At 55.0% G+C, this 18844-nt stretch overlaps 1 protein-coding gene and 1 non-coding gene across 2 annotated transcripts in view; both read right to left on the bottom strand.

The window, feature by feature from the left end:
• ABHD17C (abhydrolase domain containing 17C, depalmitoylase) overlaps positions 1–18844 on the bottom strand; it is a 50512-nt gene that overhangs the window by 2086 nt on the left and 29582 nt on the right. The window contains exon 2 of the mRNA XM_045452264.1: positions 4357–4536. Within this exon, the coding sequence (XP_045308220.1) occupies positions 4357–4536 (180 nt within the window). The remainder of the gene's footprint in view (positions 1–4356; positions 4537–18844) is intronic.
• Positions 8732–8812, bottom strand: TRNAG-CCC. Its single transcript has one exon. It is a non-coding gene; the product is annotated as a tRNA-Gly (tRNA).

Here is an 18844-nt window from a genome sequence, read left to right as displayed (position 1 = left end):
GCTTGGTCACTGTGTTTTCGTTCAAGTATTTCATTAAAAACAGAACGGCTAAAAGCCTCCGGACTAACCATCCAGTAACTAATATTTCGGACATATTCATGTTTTGGAGAGAGGATTTCTTTAAAAAAATAAATAGGCCAGAACTTAGCATGTCCGCCAGAGCGTCTCTTCGGAAAGCTGAACACCTAATCCACACGGCCCAGGGTCTCCGTCTTCTTGGCGAGACGGCTTCAGAATCAATGGACAAGATCCCCACAAACCTCACTTCCTAAGTGCTGATGCCTCGCTTTCCATAAACACTGTGCTACTTAGCATTGTAAACACAATGCAGCGCCTAGCTTTGAGTCCAAATGATTTCGGACGGTTGACAAGAATCAAATCTACCCTCAAAGGATGGATATTTGAGGATCTCCAAAGGAATGTGCTGCAGGGTCCGAAGACATTTCCCAAAGAGAAGCTCAAGACCTCAAGCCTCGTTGGCCGGCTGGGCAGGCGACTTCGCCCACGGACAGACCCCCACTTAACCTGGGGACGCGGCAAGAGAGGCGGATGTGGCCGGGTGTCCTCCCCAGAGTCCCCCGCCCGTGACTTCTTTCTGTGTTTGGTCCCGGCCACCGCTACCGAGGAGACAAAGTGTTACCGTCTTCGGGGACCCCGCTGCTGAAAGAGTAAACGTCTTCCACAGCCAGGCGCTTTGCCCTTTCCGTACAACACCTGCCTCACTCTCCAACGAGAAAGGAGGAGACAGGAAAGCCCACCTCCCGGTGACCACGGAGGGCGCTCCCCCCAGGGAGGCATCACCACCACAGGCCTGAGCCTGTGCAGGTCACAGAGCTCTCGAGACAAGCGCACACAACCTTTATGAGTGACTCGTGATGCCTCCGATGGTTTCAGGACGTGCCAGGGATTTGCCAAGACCAGGGCCAGGGGTGCCGGCATGCAATCTCGCAGATCCCCAACCCGCTTTTCTCCTGTTTAATTTTTTTTTTAATGTTTATTTATTTTTGAGAGAAAACAGAGCGCGAGCAGGGGAAGGGCAGAGAGAGCGAGGGAGACATAGAATCCGAAGCAGGCTCCAGGCTCCCAGCGGTCGGCACAGAGCCCGACGCGGGGCCCGAACTCACGGACCGCGAGATCACGACCTGAGCCGAAGTCAGACGCTGAACCGACTGAGCCCCCCAGGAGCCGCCCCATTTCTCCTGTTTAATTTTAACGAGACTCCTTCTTCTGAGAATCTGGGAGTCCAGTTATATTCACTTAGAAAGATATTTACTGACGGAACAGACCTGGGGCTGTTCTGCGCAATTCAGGAGAATCTCTACAGCCTGGACACTGTCGCCAGTTAGATGTCTGAGTCTAAATGTAAAGGAAAATAAGCTACAAACCAAATAATGATCACGACTCCTTTTTTTTTTTTAACTTGAAGCTTTCTTTTTCTTTTCTTTTCTTTTCTAAGTTTTCTTATTTATTTTGAGAAAGAGACAGTGCAAGCAGGAGGGAGAGAGAGCGAGAATCCCAAGCAGGTTCCATCCACACTGTCAGTGCAGAGCCCAACACGGGGCTCCAGCCCACGAACCGTGAGATCACGACCTGAGTTGAAATCAAGAGTTGGGCCCTCAACCGACTGAGCCACCCCGGCGCCTTCTTTCTTTCCTTTCTTTTCTCTTTCTTTCTTTGTTTCCTTCCTTCCTTCCTTCCTTCTTTCTTTCCTTTCTTTCTTTTCTTTTTCTCTTTCTTTCTTTTTCTTTTCTTTCTTCCTTTCTTTTCTCTTTCTTTCTTTGTTTCCTTCCTTCCTTCCTTCCTTCCTTCTTTCTTTCTTTCTTTCTTTCCTTCCTTCCTTCTTTCTTTCCTTTCTTTCTTTTCTTTTTCTCTTTCTTTCTTTTTCTTTTCTTTCTTCCTTTCTTTCTCTTTCTTTCTTTCTTTCTTCCTTCTTTCTTTCCTTTCTTTCTTTTCTTCCTTCCTTCCTTCCTTCTTTCTTTCTTTCTTTCTTTCTTTCTCTTTCCTTTCTTTCTTTCTTTCTTTCTTTCTTTCTTTCTTTCTTTCTTTTCTCTCCTTTCTTCCTTCCTTTCTTCCTTCTTTTTCTGTTCTTTCTTCCTTTCTTTCTTTCTCTTTCTTCCTTCTTTCTTTTTCTTTCTCTCTCTTTCTTTCTTTCTGTCTTCCTTCTTTCCTTCCTTTCTTTTCTTTTTCTTTCTTTCTTCCTTCTTTCTTTCCTTTCTTTTCTTTTTCTTTCTTTTCTTCCTTCCTTCCTTCTTTTTATTTCTCTCTCTCTCTCCCTTCCTTCTTTCTTTCTTTCCTTTCTTTCTTTTCTTTCTTTCTTTCTTTTCTCTCCTTTCTTTCTTCCTTTCTTCCTTCTTTTTCTTTTCTTTCTTTCTTTCTTTCTTTCTTTCTTCCTTCCTTCTTTTTCTTTCTCTCTCTCTCTCTCTCCTTTCTTTCTTTCTTTCTTTCTTTTTTTGTAATAGAAAAAGGAAACAGGAAATACCTTTTTTTAAAGACAGAAGCACCAACAGAGCTCTAAGAGAACACCTGCATGACTGCCCGTGGTTTGGAATCCATCATAGTAATCGTCCAGGGCACTTTCTGGCAGTCCCCACGCCCCTACTTTAATTCGGCAAACAGCTCACCTGACTCAGCCTCAGTTTCCTAATCTGTAAAATGAGTCCTTTGTAACTTGACCAACTTAAGGCTGTGGCGAAGAGTTAAGTGAGGAAGGCTCGTGGCGGAATGTTCAGCCCGGTGCCTGACGGACCAGACACAGCCAGCAAGGATTAGTTGCTGGGTTCACTGTTAATTAATAAGCTGCAATTAGTTGCCATGGCTATATTTTAAGGTATATGCTAATTTGAGTCAGGAAGCAACCTATTCATTTTGTTGCCCCGGTAACTCCTAACATCGCTTCCCACAAAACACGCCAAACATCTCCCTTTCAACAAACTGGCCTCTCATTACCAATTCGGCACAAATAAGGCCACGTCTGAGGAGCACTCGCCCCACTTAGCATTCCCAGCCACGCCGCTAGGAATCTGCAGCTGGGTCAAGCTTCCCATGAAGCTGCATCTCATTAAACCCTGGTACAAACCGCACAGAACTCAAGTTCGCCCAAGGTGCTATCAGAAGGCCTCGTTCTGTAAGAGGAGACAGTCTGGGCGGACGTTTATGTAACCAAATGGTGTTCTTTCCCCTCCGGCAAGAGCAGAATGACAGCCACGAGTGGGTCGATCAAAACCCTAAAACTGGGCTTTATTTCTGCCGAGGCTTCTCCTGCCGGCCAGTCCCGCCGTGACGATCCCAGACCGCTTCAGCAACGTGCGACGGGACAGGTTGAGCGGGCAAATCGTTTTTAGGAAAAGTACTTTCCTCAAGCCCAGATTTTTGTTTTTCTTTTTTTTTTTTTTAAAGATTTTTTTTTTTTAAAGTAATCTCTGCCCAACGTGGGCCTCAAACTCACAACCCCAAGACCATGAGTCGTACGCTCCAGCGACCGAGCCAGCCAGGCACTCCTTCTCAACTCGGATTGTAAAAAAAAAAAAAAACAAGTGAAATTTTCCAGCAGAGGTATTCAAGAAGCCACCGGCTCGCGGTTTCTGCATTTGGAGCGGGGTGGATTCGGCCATTCCTGCTCCTTCCATTAGCGGGACGAGGAAACGGCAAGGACGGGCAGGTGGCGAATGTGCTGCCTCCCGGAAGCCGGCCGGGGAGGACCCGGCCCAGGGCTCTCGGCCAGGCGCTCGGCCAAGGGGGTGGGGGCGGAACAGCAAGGCCACACGGACAGCTCGCAGGGGTCTGGGGCCGGGCTGGGTTTGCGCACTTATGTCAGGACAGCGGCCTGTCAGCCCAGCACGGAAGCCACTGGCCCGCCAGCGGCTCACCTCACCTGTTCCCTCGCCCGTCCCGTCTGACCGAAAGAGGAAGAGATTTCAAACCTGACGGTGCTCGCGGTTTGCACGTCAGCGTGGAGACCACTAATGGCCTCACCGTCCATTTTGCATCGAGCCCTTTGCAGTCCAACCGTACGCGCCCGTCTCCGTGAACGAGCGACTACTGAACGGGAGGTGTTTTTAGGATACGTGGGCACGGCTCTTTTTATCTTGCATTCACAGCCGAGCCAGCTAATCCTGGATGTCAGTCCCAGCAAGGTCCTTGCACATCATCTGGGAGAGTTCTACAGATGAGCGAGGCCCAGAGGACGGAGTCTCTGGCGGACGGATGCGTCCCCGTGGCCGCCACACCCCCAACGTGCCCGGCGCAGGGTCTGAGTCCTGGGCACATTCAGGAAGTATTCATCGGTGCCCACAGCTAACGGTGGCGGCTGAACTCGGGTCGTCGGACGCCCCAGCACTGGCACAGGTGCGAGCTTACCTGGGGAACGCATCGAAGCAGTACGTTTTCCTGGTATCCGGAAAAGCCACGCGCAAGCCTGACATCAGAGGCGAGTGGAGGATGACGGCGGCACACTCGTAACGCGAGGCCAGGTCCACCGTGGGGACGGTCCCGATGCTCTGGCCGTACAGGATGATGTTCTCAGGACTCACGCCGTACCTGCAGAGACCAGAGGGCGCACGCCGTTAGCTCACGTACGGGGGAGGACAGAGAGGCAAGCCCTTGCTCGCTTAAACTCGCGAAACCCCCACGGCTACCGGTGTAAAATGACATCATCTGACTTACACGCTTCAGCTTAAAACGAACGTGAACGTCACAGAGACAGATGTTAGGGGCTATCTCTGTCCTAAGGGACTGGGATTCCCCCTTCTGTAACGTTTCGCAAAAATAACGGACGTGACATTTTTGGGAGCGGGAGGGACGAATGAAATGAACGCGTTATAAATTCCATTTTGGTATTCACGGGCATCTCGTTTCTTATTCCTCCCTCTTTACGGTTTCTCCGATAATCACAAACGTATTTCTGAAATAGAAGCGGACGCACGTTTGGCAAATTATACTATTGTTATCAAGAGCCCTTCAAGGGAGGTTTTAATAAAACATGAAAGGAATTAATGTCTATCAGAGGAAGGTACAGAGAGATGATTAATTTGAAGACGCCTATATTTTCTTCAGTGTCTCCTGCAGGCTAATCTCAGCTTCTCCACCCACCAATGGTCTCCCGAGCCACTCCTTCCCGGCGTTTCGTTGGGAGAAGGGACACGGGGCACGTAGCCACACTCCCCGGTCCCCCAGAGGACTCGGCTCCGGCCGGCGGAACAGAGAAGAGTCCCAAGTGCAGCCTGCGGGTCGCGGCTCTAGAGAGAAGGGTGCACCGTGCCCGTCCCGGTGGGAAGCAGGCGGACGTCCTGGCGAGGCCCCGGCCTGGCGGGAGCACGCCGCGAAGGCTGGGATGGGAGACAACGTGCAACGTCAAGGGCGAGCAAGGACGAGGACGGGGCTCCCACACACCGCTGTGCGAGTCCCGATCGGCACAGGCACCTGGGAGATGCTCTGGCATCGGCCGATGGAGCCAACAGTCTCCCTCCTCCTGCAGCTCACGCAGAGCGTGACGCTTTCTGATTACGGCCTTCGGTGACACGGACGGTCGGGACTTCAGGCCGGCCTGCTGCCCCCTCAAGCTCCCCCGAACTCCATGGGAAAACGGGGGTTCTCGAGAAGGTCTTCGGGGAGGGAATGGCCACATTTCCGCGGGTGTGCGCGGGGACGTGGCCTGTGAACAGCCGGCACCTGAGCTGCGCCACGGGGACAGACGGGACTTGCACACGCGGGGATAAAAAGGACTTTCTCCGTGAGCAGCACCGGGAAACAGTGCCTCGTGGGAAAGCGCGGGGCAGGTGCACGGCTCAGGGTGGCTGAGGGCAGAGCCAGAGGCGGGCGGGCCGGCTAAAGGGTTAGCGCTCATCCTGCAGATGATGAGGGGAGCGGGAGCTGTCCAAGGGCAAGGTGATGGGGACAGAGTGAATGCTCTGGGAAGACTCACCCTTCGGGGGTGTGCAGGACGGTGACAGATGTGTGCAAGGGGACAGGGAGACAGTTATGGGGCTATTCAGAATCACACGGGGGCAGGTGCAGAGAAGAGTACGACAAATTAAGAAACCACAACGTAGGAGCTGCTCTGTCCTCCCGCAGAAAAACACGTGCCCGAACCCGATCCGCCCTCTCTCACTGAAGCGAAGAGCCCGTGCGGCCCCAGCCCCTGGCACCTAACGCCACCCAGGGCACCTGTGCCTGCAGAAGAGGGTCCCGGGATAAAGGTCTTGGGGGTCGTGCCTGGGGCTTCACGTCAGTCGGAAGGACAGGTTAGTAGAAAACGGTCAGCAGGAGGAGTTTTATGGAGAGGTTCGAGGAAGGAACTGATGGCCGCGGCATCCCGTCCCGAATCTAAGGCAGAGACCAAGGATTCTAGAACACAGAGCCCCTCGATGAGGCCCAAAGGACGGCGGTGCCAGAGAGGAACCCGTCGTAGTGTTCCAGCAGACCACCTCGCGGGGAAACGCTCTACTGAGGGAGGCCACCGCAGGGCCCTTCCACCTCAGCAGGAGCGTTTAACCGAGGGCTCAGGGACCCGTGAGGGGAGCAGACATAAGGCTGGGGCCCCCTCCGCCCTGCACGATGTGCATCAGATTCCAGAACTGTCTGTGACCCCTCCCCCAAGCATAGCGGCCAGGGGACGCTTCACGGGATGGGGAGGTGGGGGGTCCGCAGACGCCCGGAGAGAGCAGAAGTCCCACATTTAGAGCGTGGGCCCCTCCCTCTGCTGTGGATTACAAACCAACGAGCCCTAAATCACAGAGAAAGAGAAGAGGAGGAGGAAAATGCAAACTGAAGGCAGCGAACGCAGGGCTGAGGACTCAGACCAGCAGGGCTGGAAACGGAAAGCGAGAGCCCACAGGTCGTCGGGGCACCACAGCGGGACGCCGGCCCCGGCAGGTGCGCAGAAAGGCGGGGGTGACGCAGGGCAGCCTTCCGCCGCAATGAGTGCGTGTCAACGTCGCTTTCTATCGTCATGGCCCCACCTGTGTTTTCGGGGTCTCGTCCCGCACACGGTGCCCCCTGGACCTCGGGGCCACCCTGAACAAACACGGCAGAAATGGGCCGAGACTCAAGGGGCACGGCCCGCTGCTGGGGGGTGGGGGACAGAACCCGTCCAACGTCAGGGAACGTGACCTCCACGGTGACCGCCCCCAAGCGCCGCACAGAGGCTGGAGCCACTTCCCCGCGAGACCCATTAGCTCCTGGCTTCCCTTCGGCCAGCATCCGACGCCCAGGATGGTCCCTGCAAGTTTCACCTGCCACATCCGGACTCACATCCCCGCTGACCACCGACGCTTCGGACCCAGAGCTTCCACTCGGAAACGTCACCAGGTAAAACGCAAAGCACTCGCCGTAACGGGGAAACACTGACGATTATGTTGAATCAAAGTCAAGAACATCCGGTCATCAGAACTCACCGGTCAGCAAGCGAAAAGGCAAAGCCACCAAAGGGGAAAAGCCCCTTGCCTCAGCACGTGACCACCAGAGGGCTCGTACCTGGGATGTATAGAGAATTACTACAGGGCGGCGAGAAAAAGACAACCCAACAAAAAAATACAGCATTTTCTACAATAAAAGAAGAAATCTAAACGGCAGGGAGGGACAGACTCTTGACTTCGCCTCTGGTTACGATCTCAGGTTTCGTGGGTTCGAGCCCTGCGTCCGGCTCTGTGCTGACAGCGTGGGGCCTGCTTGGGATCCCCTCTCTCTCCCTCTCTCTGCCTCTCCCCTGCTCGTGCTCTGTCTCTCCCTCTCAAGATAAATGAATAAACGTGAAAAAAATTCAAAACCAGCACGTGATACCGACCAAACGTACAGGTGCACAGAACCACTTCGGAGACGCTGGCGACACTCGCTAAGAGATGTACCGACACGCACCTGTGACCTGGTAACTACTCCCAGGCACACGGGCCACGGCCAGACGTGCGCAAGTGCGCCAAGAAACACACACGAGACGGTGTGCGGGCATGTGTCTGCACGGCCGGAGACAACCCTGAGCGTCAGCAGCTGGGTCGGTGCAGAAACCGGGGTGCGGCCACGCCAGAGCGCACATCACGCCTGTGCACCCAAGGACACACTGGTAAGGAAAAGGGGCAGGCGCAGAGGACGCGCTACGTGGCGCCATTTCCAGAGACGCCCGCCCGCCCAGATTCAGCGTCACTGGTTGGGGATACGTAACAGGGCAGAAAGCTCATAAGGCAAAGCAGGGACCAGAAGCCTTACGAGGGAGGGCAGTGGCTGCGGACCGGGAAGGGAGGCGCTCAGACTGGGAAGAGACGTGCCTGAAGTTGCCCGTGACCCTCGTGGGATGAGGCTTACAAGATACGTCTGGTCACTGTGCACCTTCTACCGTCCACGAGGCTGGATGCTTACGTGTTAGGGACATTTCTATCTGGCTGCTACATTTTACAACCAAAACTAATGATTTAAAAGTTCACCAGATAGTTCTGATATGGAGACAGCCCCCCAAAAAACCGTTGCGACTCACGGTAGACTTTGCGCTAAAAGTAAAGCCCATGAGGAAACGCGAGACCATTAAAAATTACGTCTCGTAAAGACACTAAGAGTGTGGGGAGAAATCAAGCTACTGTGTTCAGAAAAAAGCACCCTACAGACACGAGGTCACAATTATGTTCCGTAGAACAAAAACAATAAATGCAAAAGGGACTTGAAATCAACATATTAAAGAAGGCATGATGCTAATCTTCAGGTAGTCAGAACTTTCATTTCTTTCTTTCTTTTTTTAAAGTGATCTCTATGCCCAGTGTGGGGCTTGAGGGCATGAACTCACAACCCCGAGATCGGGAGTCGCGTGCTCTACCGACTGAGCCAGCTGGGCGCCCCTCTCTTCTCGTTTCCTTTCGTTATTAGGTACTGACTTGTTTAAGAAAATAAATAACGGAAGCAATACTGTGAGGTCTTTCTGCAAGGACTCGGGGAGCACTGTGTCCAACGCCGATGCTCCTGTGCCGGGAGGGCTTTGCCAACCGTGAAGCCCTGGGCCAACGCTCTGATTTGTGTCACGCTCAGGACTTTCCCACCGCTTTGTCCGGTCTTTACTATACTGCCTGACGACAGAGGATGAGCTGGAGAACGGGTGGGGCAGGGGGGCAAGTAATTCTTTGAAGGGATCAAAGATATTCGGAGGGACTCATAAGGGGCCTCAGCGCCCACGCTCCCCTGTGCAGACGAGGCCACTGAAGTGTGTCTTTTTCACCGCACCACCAGGGTTTTGTTTTCGGTGGGAAAAAAGGTAGAGACCAGTGGTTCCAAACTGAGACGATCTGAATTTTTTGCGAATTTTTCTTATGTGTATTTATTTTTGAGAGAGAGAGAGAGAGAGAGAGAGAGAGAGTGAGCAGGGGTGGGGGCAGAGAGAGAGAAGGAGACACAGAATCTAAAGCAGGTTCCAGGCTCTGAGCTGTCAGCACAGAGCCCAACATGGGACGCGAATTCACAAACCGTGAGATCATGACCTGAGCTGAAGTCGGCCACTTAACTGACTGAGCCACCCAGGCGCCCCTGAATTTCTTGAGAATTTAACAACAACAACAAAAAAAAAGTAAATTCCCTTCCTTAGAAATTTTCCATACTCAGAAATTCCAATGGGCTTGTGGATTCCTCAGACTAAATGCTCACTGATACTAAGTACCAAGGGTCAGCCCAGATCCTAAATCCCTTTCAGCTCTCGAATTAAATAAAAAGACAGAGGGAAAACAGAGCCAGTAAATGCAATCTGCTTACAAAGCCTGTGTGAGATATGGGGCATTTTAAGTTCATAACTTGAAAAAGAAAACACGGCAGGATCGAGGGAAAAGCATTCAAAAACATCAATAATCACCAAGTCCTAAACCTTCACCGCAAAATAAACCAGAAGTCACGCCCTGCCGGCCGGGGACCAGGCGGCAGGCGGAAACAGCACATGCAAAACAGAAGAAACGTCCACCGGCTTCACTTGCAAAACATGAGACGTTCTGTCTTCCAGCGAGCGCCCCTCCTCCGCAGGCAGGTGTGGGGACAGGAGCGCGACCTCCGGGCCCCCCCACACCGGGAGGTCTTTCACAAGGAGACCTCCCACCCCCTGCTGCCCGGGCACAGGCACAGACACAGACACAGGCGCTGGGTGGGGGACTCCAAGTCCGGAGGCCGGGGAGGCCAGGCGTCTGCCCCCGACGCGGTCCTCCCCCGCCTGCTGGGCCGTGCTCCCGAGCGTTTTGGAAGGTGCCTGTCTGCACACCAGGCCCACCTGCCACCCCGGGCGGGGATGGGGGGGGAGGCGTGGGGATCCCCAGCCTCTGGGGACTCAGGAGCTTCGGCCCCACCCACACAGAACTGGTCTCTGAATCTAAGACCGGGCCAGCCTCCCCAGTGCCTCCGCCTCCAGGCCGCAGTCCCGATGCTCACCGCCACTCCCCAGCCCGTCCTGACCCGGGGGCCCCTGAGCGGAACCTCTGCTCCCACAACGCCCTGCAGGCCGCTATCCGAGGACGCTATCCGTTCCATGTCTCCTTGGCGGTCTGCGCTACCAAGGACGTCCTTCTTGGAATCCACTCCTGGGCCTCGGGGACACGGAGGTTCCTCCCCCAGCCCCACCACAAACCAGCCCGGTCCCCTTCCCTCGTGTCCCCCGCTGTGGTCTGCCTACACTCCTACATCTTCTCTCGGGATGACTTCACTGACCCCCGTGACTTTGACAACCAGTTCTCACTTGCAGCCCCGGTCTTTCTCCTGAGTCCCCGGGAGCAGGAGGTCCCCGGCCCCAGGGAGCGGAATTGTCACATGACCTTGCGAGGGGTCCTCCTCGTCCTCCTTGGATCCAGGAGGAACTCGACAGCACAGTGACTTGTCCGAGGCCCTACAGCCAGTGACTGGCGGGGCTCTGAACGCATGGGTTGTCGGTTACGCGTAATTTCAAACTCAACGTGTCCGTAACCACACTCATCACTTTCTGTCCTTGAAACCTTGTCAGTGGCTCGGTCATCAGGTCATCTTCCCCTTTGTTGCCAGTCCAGGATCCCAAGTCAGGATGAAGGCAGGGGCGAGTACGTTATGAAGAGTAGTGGGTCGTGAAGTCACGCACCCAGCTAAAGGTCTGAACCCGGTTCTGACGCTGACCTGGTTACACGGCGATTAATCCGCGGATTTGCTGCTATGCCTGGAAAATACTGCCTTTTTTTTTTTTTTTTTTTTTTTTAACGGGTTCAAAAAATAGTTTCTGAGCACCTCCTTTGGTCTGGGGATAGAAAAATGGATATAAGTGGACTCGAGGAGTGTGCAGCCTGCTGGTGAGTCACAGATGGCACACAGAAGTATGGGGGGGCCAAGCAGATGAGGTGTAAACATAAGACGAGTAGTTAGGACTTGGGACATCGTAGTCGATGAGGCAAGAAATTCAAGATCAGGGGCGCCTGGGTGGCGCAGTCGGTTAAGCGTCCGACTTCAGCCAGGTCACGATCTCGCGGTCCGTGAGTTCGAGCCCCGCGTCGGGCTCTGGGCTGATGGCTCAGAGCCTGGAGCCTGTTTCCGATTCTGTGTCTCCCTCTCTCTCTGCCCCTCCCCCGTCCATGCTCTGTCTCTCTCTGTCCCAAAAATAAATAAACGTGGAAAAAAAAAAATTAAATAATTCAAGATCAGCCCAGGGGACCGCTAGGAGGGCCAAGGGCCTCTTGAGCTCTTGGTCAACCACGTGCCCCTCTGCATGTCAAACTGAGACACATTTTTCTAGACTCCCCCCCGGGCGTCCTCATAAAATCTGTGGCCCTGAGTCAAAGACCTAAGCTGGTATTTCCTGCACACTGATCTCCAGGGAGAGGCGAGAGGAAATGCACTCGTGACAGGACAGCCTCACGCTGGAGCACCACCATTCCTTGATGGGGGAGTCTGGGACCGACCCGGGGGTCCCACGACCCCCAGCAGGTCACTGAAATCTGAGCCCGGCCGGTGGATACACCGAACAGCTCAGAGTTACGTTTGTACAAAGACTGGAAGGCGGCCAGGAGGCCCTGATATTCGTGATGAACCCCAGGACCGTCAAGGAACCATCAAGAGGGCTTAGTGTCACCCCATCTTAAGTATGAGCACCACACCCAACGAAGCTTTCCATCTCTGAGCGCCCCCTCCTGATTCTCCTGTTCTCCCACAGCCCCACTAATCCCTCTTTGACCCCATCGTTCTCCTGAGGCCGGAATTCTGATCCCCTGGGTCCCCTATCAACCACAGCCCACCTTCTTCGATCCCCAGGGTTACAAACCCCAGAATCCTCGGACTTCTTCACCATTCTACCGTCATCAAGCCCCAGCCCCGGCTTCGGCACAGACAGGTAAAGGGCAACGACCAGGACGGGGAGAAGAAAACGCCCACGGAGGAGGAGACGTGACATGGGGTGAAGTGGGCACCTGCTCACCGGCCGAGCCCCGGAACGCGGATGGGGCGGAGCGGAGGGTGCTCTGACACCCGGGAAAGTCCACTGCGTGCGCTCGCTGACACCGCACTGTCACGCGGGGACCCTGGGGTCAGGACGAGAGACAGCTCCCCGAGCTTCCCCACCTCCACAGGTACGAGGAGGGCAGGACGTGGGCACGAGCGACAGGTGCTGGCTGAGCGTCCGTTCGCTGGGGCGTGCGCCTCCCTGGCCTCCCCGGAGCCACGTCTGCTGTCGCCTCCTTCCTTCCGCTCCTCCTCGCGTCCCACCCTTGAGCGGGGCCTCCCTCAGAGCTCCCTCTCCTGGAGCCTCTTCTCTTCGCGTCTGTCCCTGTGGACCCCGTGCAGCGCCACAGCCTTGCACGGCCCCCGACACGCGGTCACCGCACACGAGCGTCCGTTAACGGAGAGACGCGCGGCCGGGGTTCCTGACGCGTTGATGCACTCCTGACATCTCGGCTCAGCCCCGCCCCTCCCCCTTCCGTGGCACATCCCCCTGAACTTCACACTCCCAGATGGACTCCGTGTAGCCCCTCCCCCAGTCTTTCCCTCGCTCATCACCAGAGCCTTGACCGCACGCGCTGGAGAAGGACGACGCATGTCTCCCTCTGGTCTGCCCTCTGCCTCTCACACACCGTCAGCCGCTGAGTCCCGCCGTGTCTGCGCGGAGACGCTTGCCCGACGGCCGCTTTCCTGACCCCACTTCTGCTCTGTGGTTGCATCCTGCGGTCGATCTAACAGGACCTGCCTGTCCGTTCAGCGCGCGAGCGAGCGGGCACATCAGCACAGGCACCCTGCCGCGGGTCTGCTACTCAGAGGTCTTTCTGGAAGGCTCGCCATCATCGCCTCTGCCCTCCCCCGTGAGGCTCACGCTGTCCAGAGGGCCCCTGACCACTCAAACCACCCACCCAGTCTGCCCCATCTTTCTGGTTTGCGCATCTCCTTCTAGGGCCGGTGAAGGGGCAGGTGTCCTAGTTCCTGACTGCTGACCTGGTTTCCATCCACGGCCTTACTCGGACTCGTGCTAACTGCACACACTTGCCCATCACGGAGCCTGGGAATCCCCAGGCCGGGCCCCCCCTCCATTTCTGACCTCGCCTCTCCCCTCTCAGATCCGCCCTCGCCCCGATGCAGCACATAAGCCACCACACCACGACTTCCACTCCACCCCTCCCCCATCCATCCCACTACCACAGACCCCCTCCTTTAAAAGAGAGACAGAGAGGGGGGCCTGGGTGGCTCCGTCGGTCGAGCGTCCCACTTCGGCTCAGGTCATGATCTCACGGTTCATGAGTTCGAGCCCCGCGTCAGGCTCTGTGCTGACAGCTCGGAGCCTGGAGCCTGCTTCTGATTCTGTGTCTCCTCCTCTCTCTGCCCCTCCCCTGCTCATGCTCTGTCTCTCTCTGTCTCTCAATAATAAATAAACTTTAAAATAAATAAATAAATTAACTAACTAAATAAAAGAGAGACAGAGCAGGGCACCTGGCCGGCTCAGTCGGTGGGGCGTGCGACTCTCGATCTCAGGGTTGTGAGCTCAAGCCCTACGTTGGGTGCAGAGAGGACTTAAAAATAAAATCTTAAAAAAACACCCAACAATAATGAAAGAGAGACAGAGAGACAAGAAGAAACCTGTATTATGTTCCTTTGCTAATCACACCCCTTCAGCAAATCACTAGCCTTCGGGTAAAACCCACGTCTTCAGATTAACCTCTATAATCTGGCCCCACCTTACCACACCAACCTTTTATTTTCTCTCCCAACGAACCTTCTCCGGCAGTCAGACTCCTCCCTGTCTCATAAACACCTTCTGCCTGGACCGTGCTCATGCCTTCCCTCCGGCGAGAAAACTCGGGGTCCCTCAGGTCCACTCCGGTCCCACCTCCTTCACACACGTCTCCCGAACACGGGTCTGCGTGGGGTCTTTTCCTTCCTGAGCCACTCACCAAGCGTGCACCAGCACGATGGGGTGTGCGATCGACCGCTCTGTGGCAGGTCCCACACCGGCAATGAGACTTGAAGTCCCACAAGGGAAGGGAAACGATACCCACATTCAGGGCAGGGGGGGGTAGGGGGGAGATCGTACCCCGGAGGCGTTTCTTCCCGGGAAGGGAACGTGGTTCTAGCCAAAGACCGTGTTCAGACAAATCGCAAGTCAATTCCATACGTGGTTATCGTGCCAATGGATAGATCACGCCCTCAAAGTTCAGCATCTTCTTGGGGATCTGGGTACGAGCTTCTGGAATGTCCTGTCTGCAAACTAGCAAAGAGGAGTCCATCCGTCAAGGCTGAGAGCAAGCATCTTTTCCTAGGCCTTAGGTAAGAGTTACTTCGGACACGACCCAGGGAACTCAAGTCCCCCGCGTTTTGCCAGGGGCGAGCCTGGGCCCCAAATGGCGGCACCCTGAAGCAGGCAACGCCACGTGCACAGTAGCCCCCCAGAAACCTACAAGGTTCCCCCCTCCGACCTCCCCAAATGTCTACCACCTGCCCTGCATCACGAGCGACGCCGGGTTTGGGGTGCCCACTTCTCTGCTCCCGTCGGCCCCCGGGAGCCCCCGCACCCAGGGTCAGCCGGGCAGGTTGTCCTGTGGGAACCATCACTCCGCCGAGAACGTAAAGGCCTCTTGTTTTCGTTCTAACGTGGGGCTTTCTCATCCGTCTACAAACACGGACAAGCCGAGCCTCCCCACGACACCTGCGTCCTGTTTAAGTTAAGGGACCTTGACTTCGCCCTGTGTCAAGAGTGTGTCCACTTATCTCCTCAAGAAGCATGCTTGGCACGGTGCCACGGACTTTGAAGTCAGTATTTTAAATGTTTCAGAGCCAGGATTCCTGGTGGAAATACCTTCGGACATAGGACAAAGCTAAATACACAAGGTAACATGAATGTGAACGGAAGGCGAGGTCGGGGATGCTGAGAAACCCTAACAAACTTCAGGGCAAAGCCTCGGAGTAAAAGGAGTGTCCGGGGAAAGCGAGTGCATCACCAGGACCCGCCGAAAACCACCGCCGCTCACGGCACCCTCCGTCCACGGGCACGGGAACGGTAAGCCCGTCTCTCACGCTCTGTGGCCAAAGCTGAGTCACAGGCCTCATCGTTTAATTGTCATAAAGATGAAAAAAGCACGATCACCTGAAACACGTTTCTTTTCTTCTTTAAAAGTACAGTGTCGGTTTAGACTTTTTCTTTAACGTTCACACGATGTTTCGCGAACACATTCGTACGTTCACTCCAACGGTGAAAAGCAAGGAAACGCGTTTTAAAGTGGCTGCTGCGTTAACGCTGCTTGAAAAAATTAGTAAGTTTAGAGGCCAGTGAGGTCAGCTGTGTATCTGTTTCTTTTCATCCGATCGAGGGAATTTGGGGAAAAGGGACATTGATACACGAGGTAATTACAGCCTCTGGAAGTGTTGATAATTGGGGCATGCTCACTCAGGGTATTCTCCCAACACTGGCTGCAAAATAAAATGTGCCAAACGCAACATTAGAAGCAACCTCATTCACTGGACGGCATAGCGATCTGGGGGTGAACCACTGCTCCCCGGTTATGAGTCTTTGGGGAAATAAAGAACAACACACAGGGCAGCTGGGGGGCTCAGTCGGATGAGTGTCTGACTTCGGCTCAGGTCATGACCTCACGGCTCACGGGTTCGAGCCCCACATCAGGCTGTGTGCTGACAGCTCAGAGCCTGGCGCCTGCTTCGGATTCTGTGTGCCCCTCCCCCGCTTGTGCTCTGTCTCTCTCAAAAATAAATACATGTTAAAAAATTAAAAAAAAAAAAAGTTTGGGAAAAGGCACTTGTGGGGGCTCAGTTGGTTGAACACCGGCTCTTGATTTCGGCTCAGGTCATGATCCCAGGGACGTGGGACCGAGCACCATGTCTGGCTCAGCACTGAGCATGGAACTTGATCGGGATTCTCTCTCCCTCCCTCCCTCCCTCTGCCTCCACCCCTCTCCCCCTACAAAGAAAAAAAAATAATAAAAGAAAAAAAAGAAGTTTGGGAAGATACAGAGTCTCAAGTCACTGTGGAGCAGCCGAGGGAGGGTAAAAGTCAGACTCTCAAGGTCATTATGGGAAAAATCTCCCGGGGGGCCTGGCCAGCTCAGTTGGTACAGCAGGTGATTCTTGATGGTGGGGTTGTGAGTTCGAGCCCCACCTTGGCTGGAGAGATCACTTAAGAATAAAATCTTTAGAAAAAGACACAGAAACATCTTCCTGAAACTGTTTGGATGTCTGTGCTCGACGGACCAGGCCCTGGACGCGCCTCACTCTCCCTCCTGCCGGGGGCACAGAGGAGGCCGGGACCGCGGTCCAGCCGGAGCCACGGGAGCACAGCGGTCGGCAGAGGCCCCAGGCGGGAGCACACGGCCCAGGCCCCGTGGAGTCGGACAGACCCAACCTGAAATCTGTAAACTCAAAGACAAGGTGCCCTTTTCTTGAACAGACAGCGTGACGGTAATAAGATGGGACGGACCACGAGGGCGTCACAGGCAGGCTTGCACGGTGACGTGCGTGCCCCGTCAGCGCAGCCTTTCCAAAACCTCCTCGCGGGTCTCGAAACACATCGGGACACATGTTACCCGAGTTCTGTAAGGTGCACCCACGTGGGGGTACGACATTTCCTTCCGAGGGCGGTGCAGGAAAGGGTGTCAGGCCTAAGCCCACGCTCGGAACAACTTTGTTCTTGACTCTGGGTCCAAGCAAAAATAAGTTAAGACCCGGAGCACCAGGGCGGCTCAGTTTTGGCTCAGGTCACGATCGGTTCGTGAGATCGAGCCCCAGACGGGGCTCTGCACTGACAGTGTGGATTCTCGCCCTCTGCCCCTCCTCTGTGTGCACGCGCTCTCTCTCTCTCAAAATAAATAAAACTACACTTAAATAAATAAGTAAATAATAAGACCTAGCATGACTTCATTTTAATTTAAAAAAAAAATCATTTTTTCAGAGGAAAAGGTGGAGTCCTAAAGAATATAAAATGAACTCTTTTAGATGAGCTACAATGAAAATGGAATAATTTGCTTGGACGTGTTTGAGTATAATTGTGCATGAAACTGCTCTCATAATAACAGACTCTTCTGGTGCTCTCTGACCCCCTGATGCGCTGGAAAGGCCAGGAGAGGCTGTCCCCGCCACCCCCCGCCCCTCCACCGCTGCACAAGTACCCGTGAAACGCTTGGACTCCCACCTACCCTACTTTTCCGAGAGGATGACAGAGCGGGCTTATGTAAAACATCTTGCAAAGGCATCTGACCAAAAAAGCCATTTAATAAACAGCACTCCCGTCCCACCAAATACAGAGACGGACACTCGGCCACGTACAGCCTGACGGGTTCCGCGTTCCCTGCCCAAGGAGCACAGCCAAGGGGGACGTGCGCGTCTCGTGAAATCCCCGCGGTGGGGAGAGAAACCTAAAACCTCTCATTCCGTCATCTACCGGTCGCCAAGGCTGAATGTGGTTTCTTAAAACGAGACACTCCAGAATCCAAGTCCCGATTATTCAACGTCACTGCAGGGGGAGGTGTAAGGCGAGCGCTCACACTGGCTGCGGTCCACACACGGGATCCGGTCGGTGAGTCTGCCCTGCCCGACACGGGCTGCGAGCGCCGGATCTGGGGTGCTGCACCCCACAGGCTGGTGGCCACCAGGTATAGCCGGACGGTCACATCCCGGGGCCGGGGCGTTCCCGACCCGCTGTGTCTTTTCAGGGCGCCCCCCCCCCACCTCCCCGCCCTGCGGCTGGCGGTGTGAACCCACGCCCGGGGTCACTCCCGCAGGGACGGGCAGAGCTCGAACCGGATGGTCAATCGGCGTCCTCCTGGACGTCCGTGCCCTCTCCTGGGTCACCTGCGTCACCACACAGAAAGGCCCTCCTTAATCACAGGGACGAAAGCAAAGCTGAGGGAGGGGCCGGCGAGCGGTTCAAGCCGGCGCCCAGTCCTGGGTGTCCCGGAGGTCTGACCCGGGTAGACCTGGGGTTCGTTCCTGTCTCTGGACGCTGGGCTCAAACCAGACTTTCGTGAGCAGCTCAGTACAAGGTCAGGGCCACGTGAAGGTGTGGGGGTGAGCACGTGCACAGCAGTCTAGGGGGAAGAACGGACTTGAAATCCTGGCCCTGCCCTGCACCGACTGCCCGACCTCTCTGCGCCCCCCTTCCTGAGTCCCCCTCCCAGGTCTGAGGAGGGAATTAAACGAGGTGATGAGAGAAACCCCACAGAGGTTCCTCCCTGCCCCCTCCAGGCGGCTCTCCAGTTTCCTCGGGCAGACGTGGCCGGAGCGGGGATCTAACGTGGCCCCTGCACCTGCTGTGATCGCTCGGCCGCCTCCGCCTAGGTACCCCCGACTCACACTGGGGATGCCCTTCAGGGCACTTTGTGTCCACTCAAAACGTGGGTCTGTAGGGGCGCCTGGGTGGCTCAGTCGGTTGAGCGTCCGACTTCGGCTCAGGTCA

The sequence above is a fragment of the Leopardus geoffroyi genome, chromosome B3 (assembly GCF_018350155.1).
Source record: "Leopardus geoffroyi isolate Oge1 chromosome B3, O.geoffroyi_Oge1_pat1.0, whole genome shotgun sequence".
Lineage (NCBI taxonomy): Eukaryota > Metazoa > Chordata > Mammalia > Carnivora > Felidae > Leopardus > Leopardus geoffroyi.
This window is presented reverse-complemented; position numbering and strand designations above follow the sequence as displayed.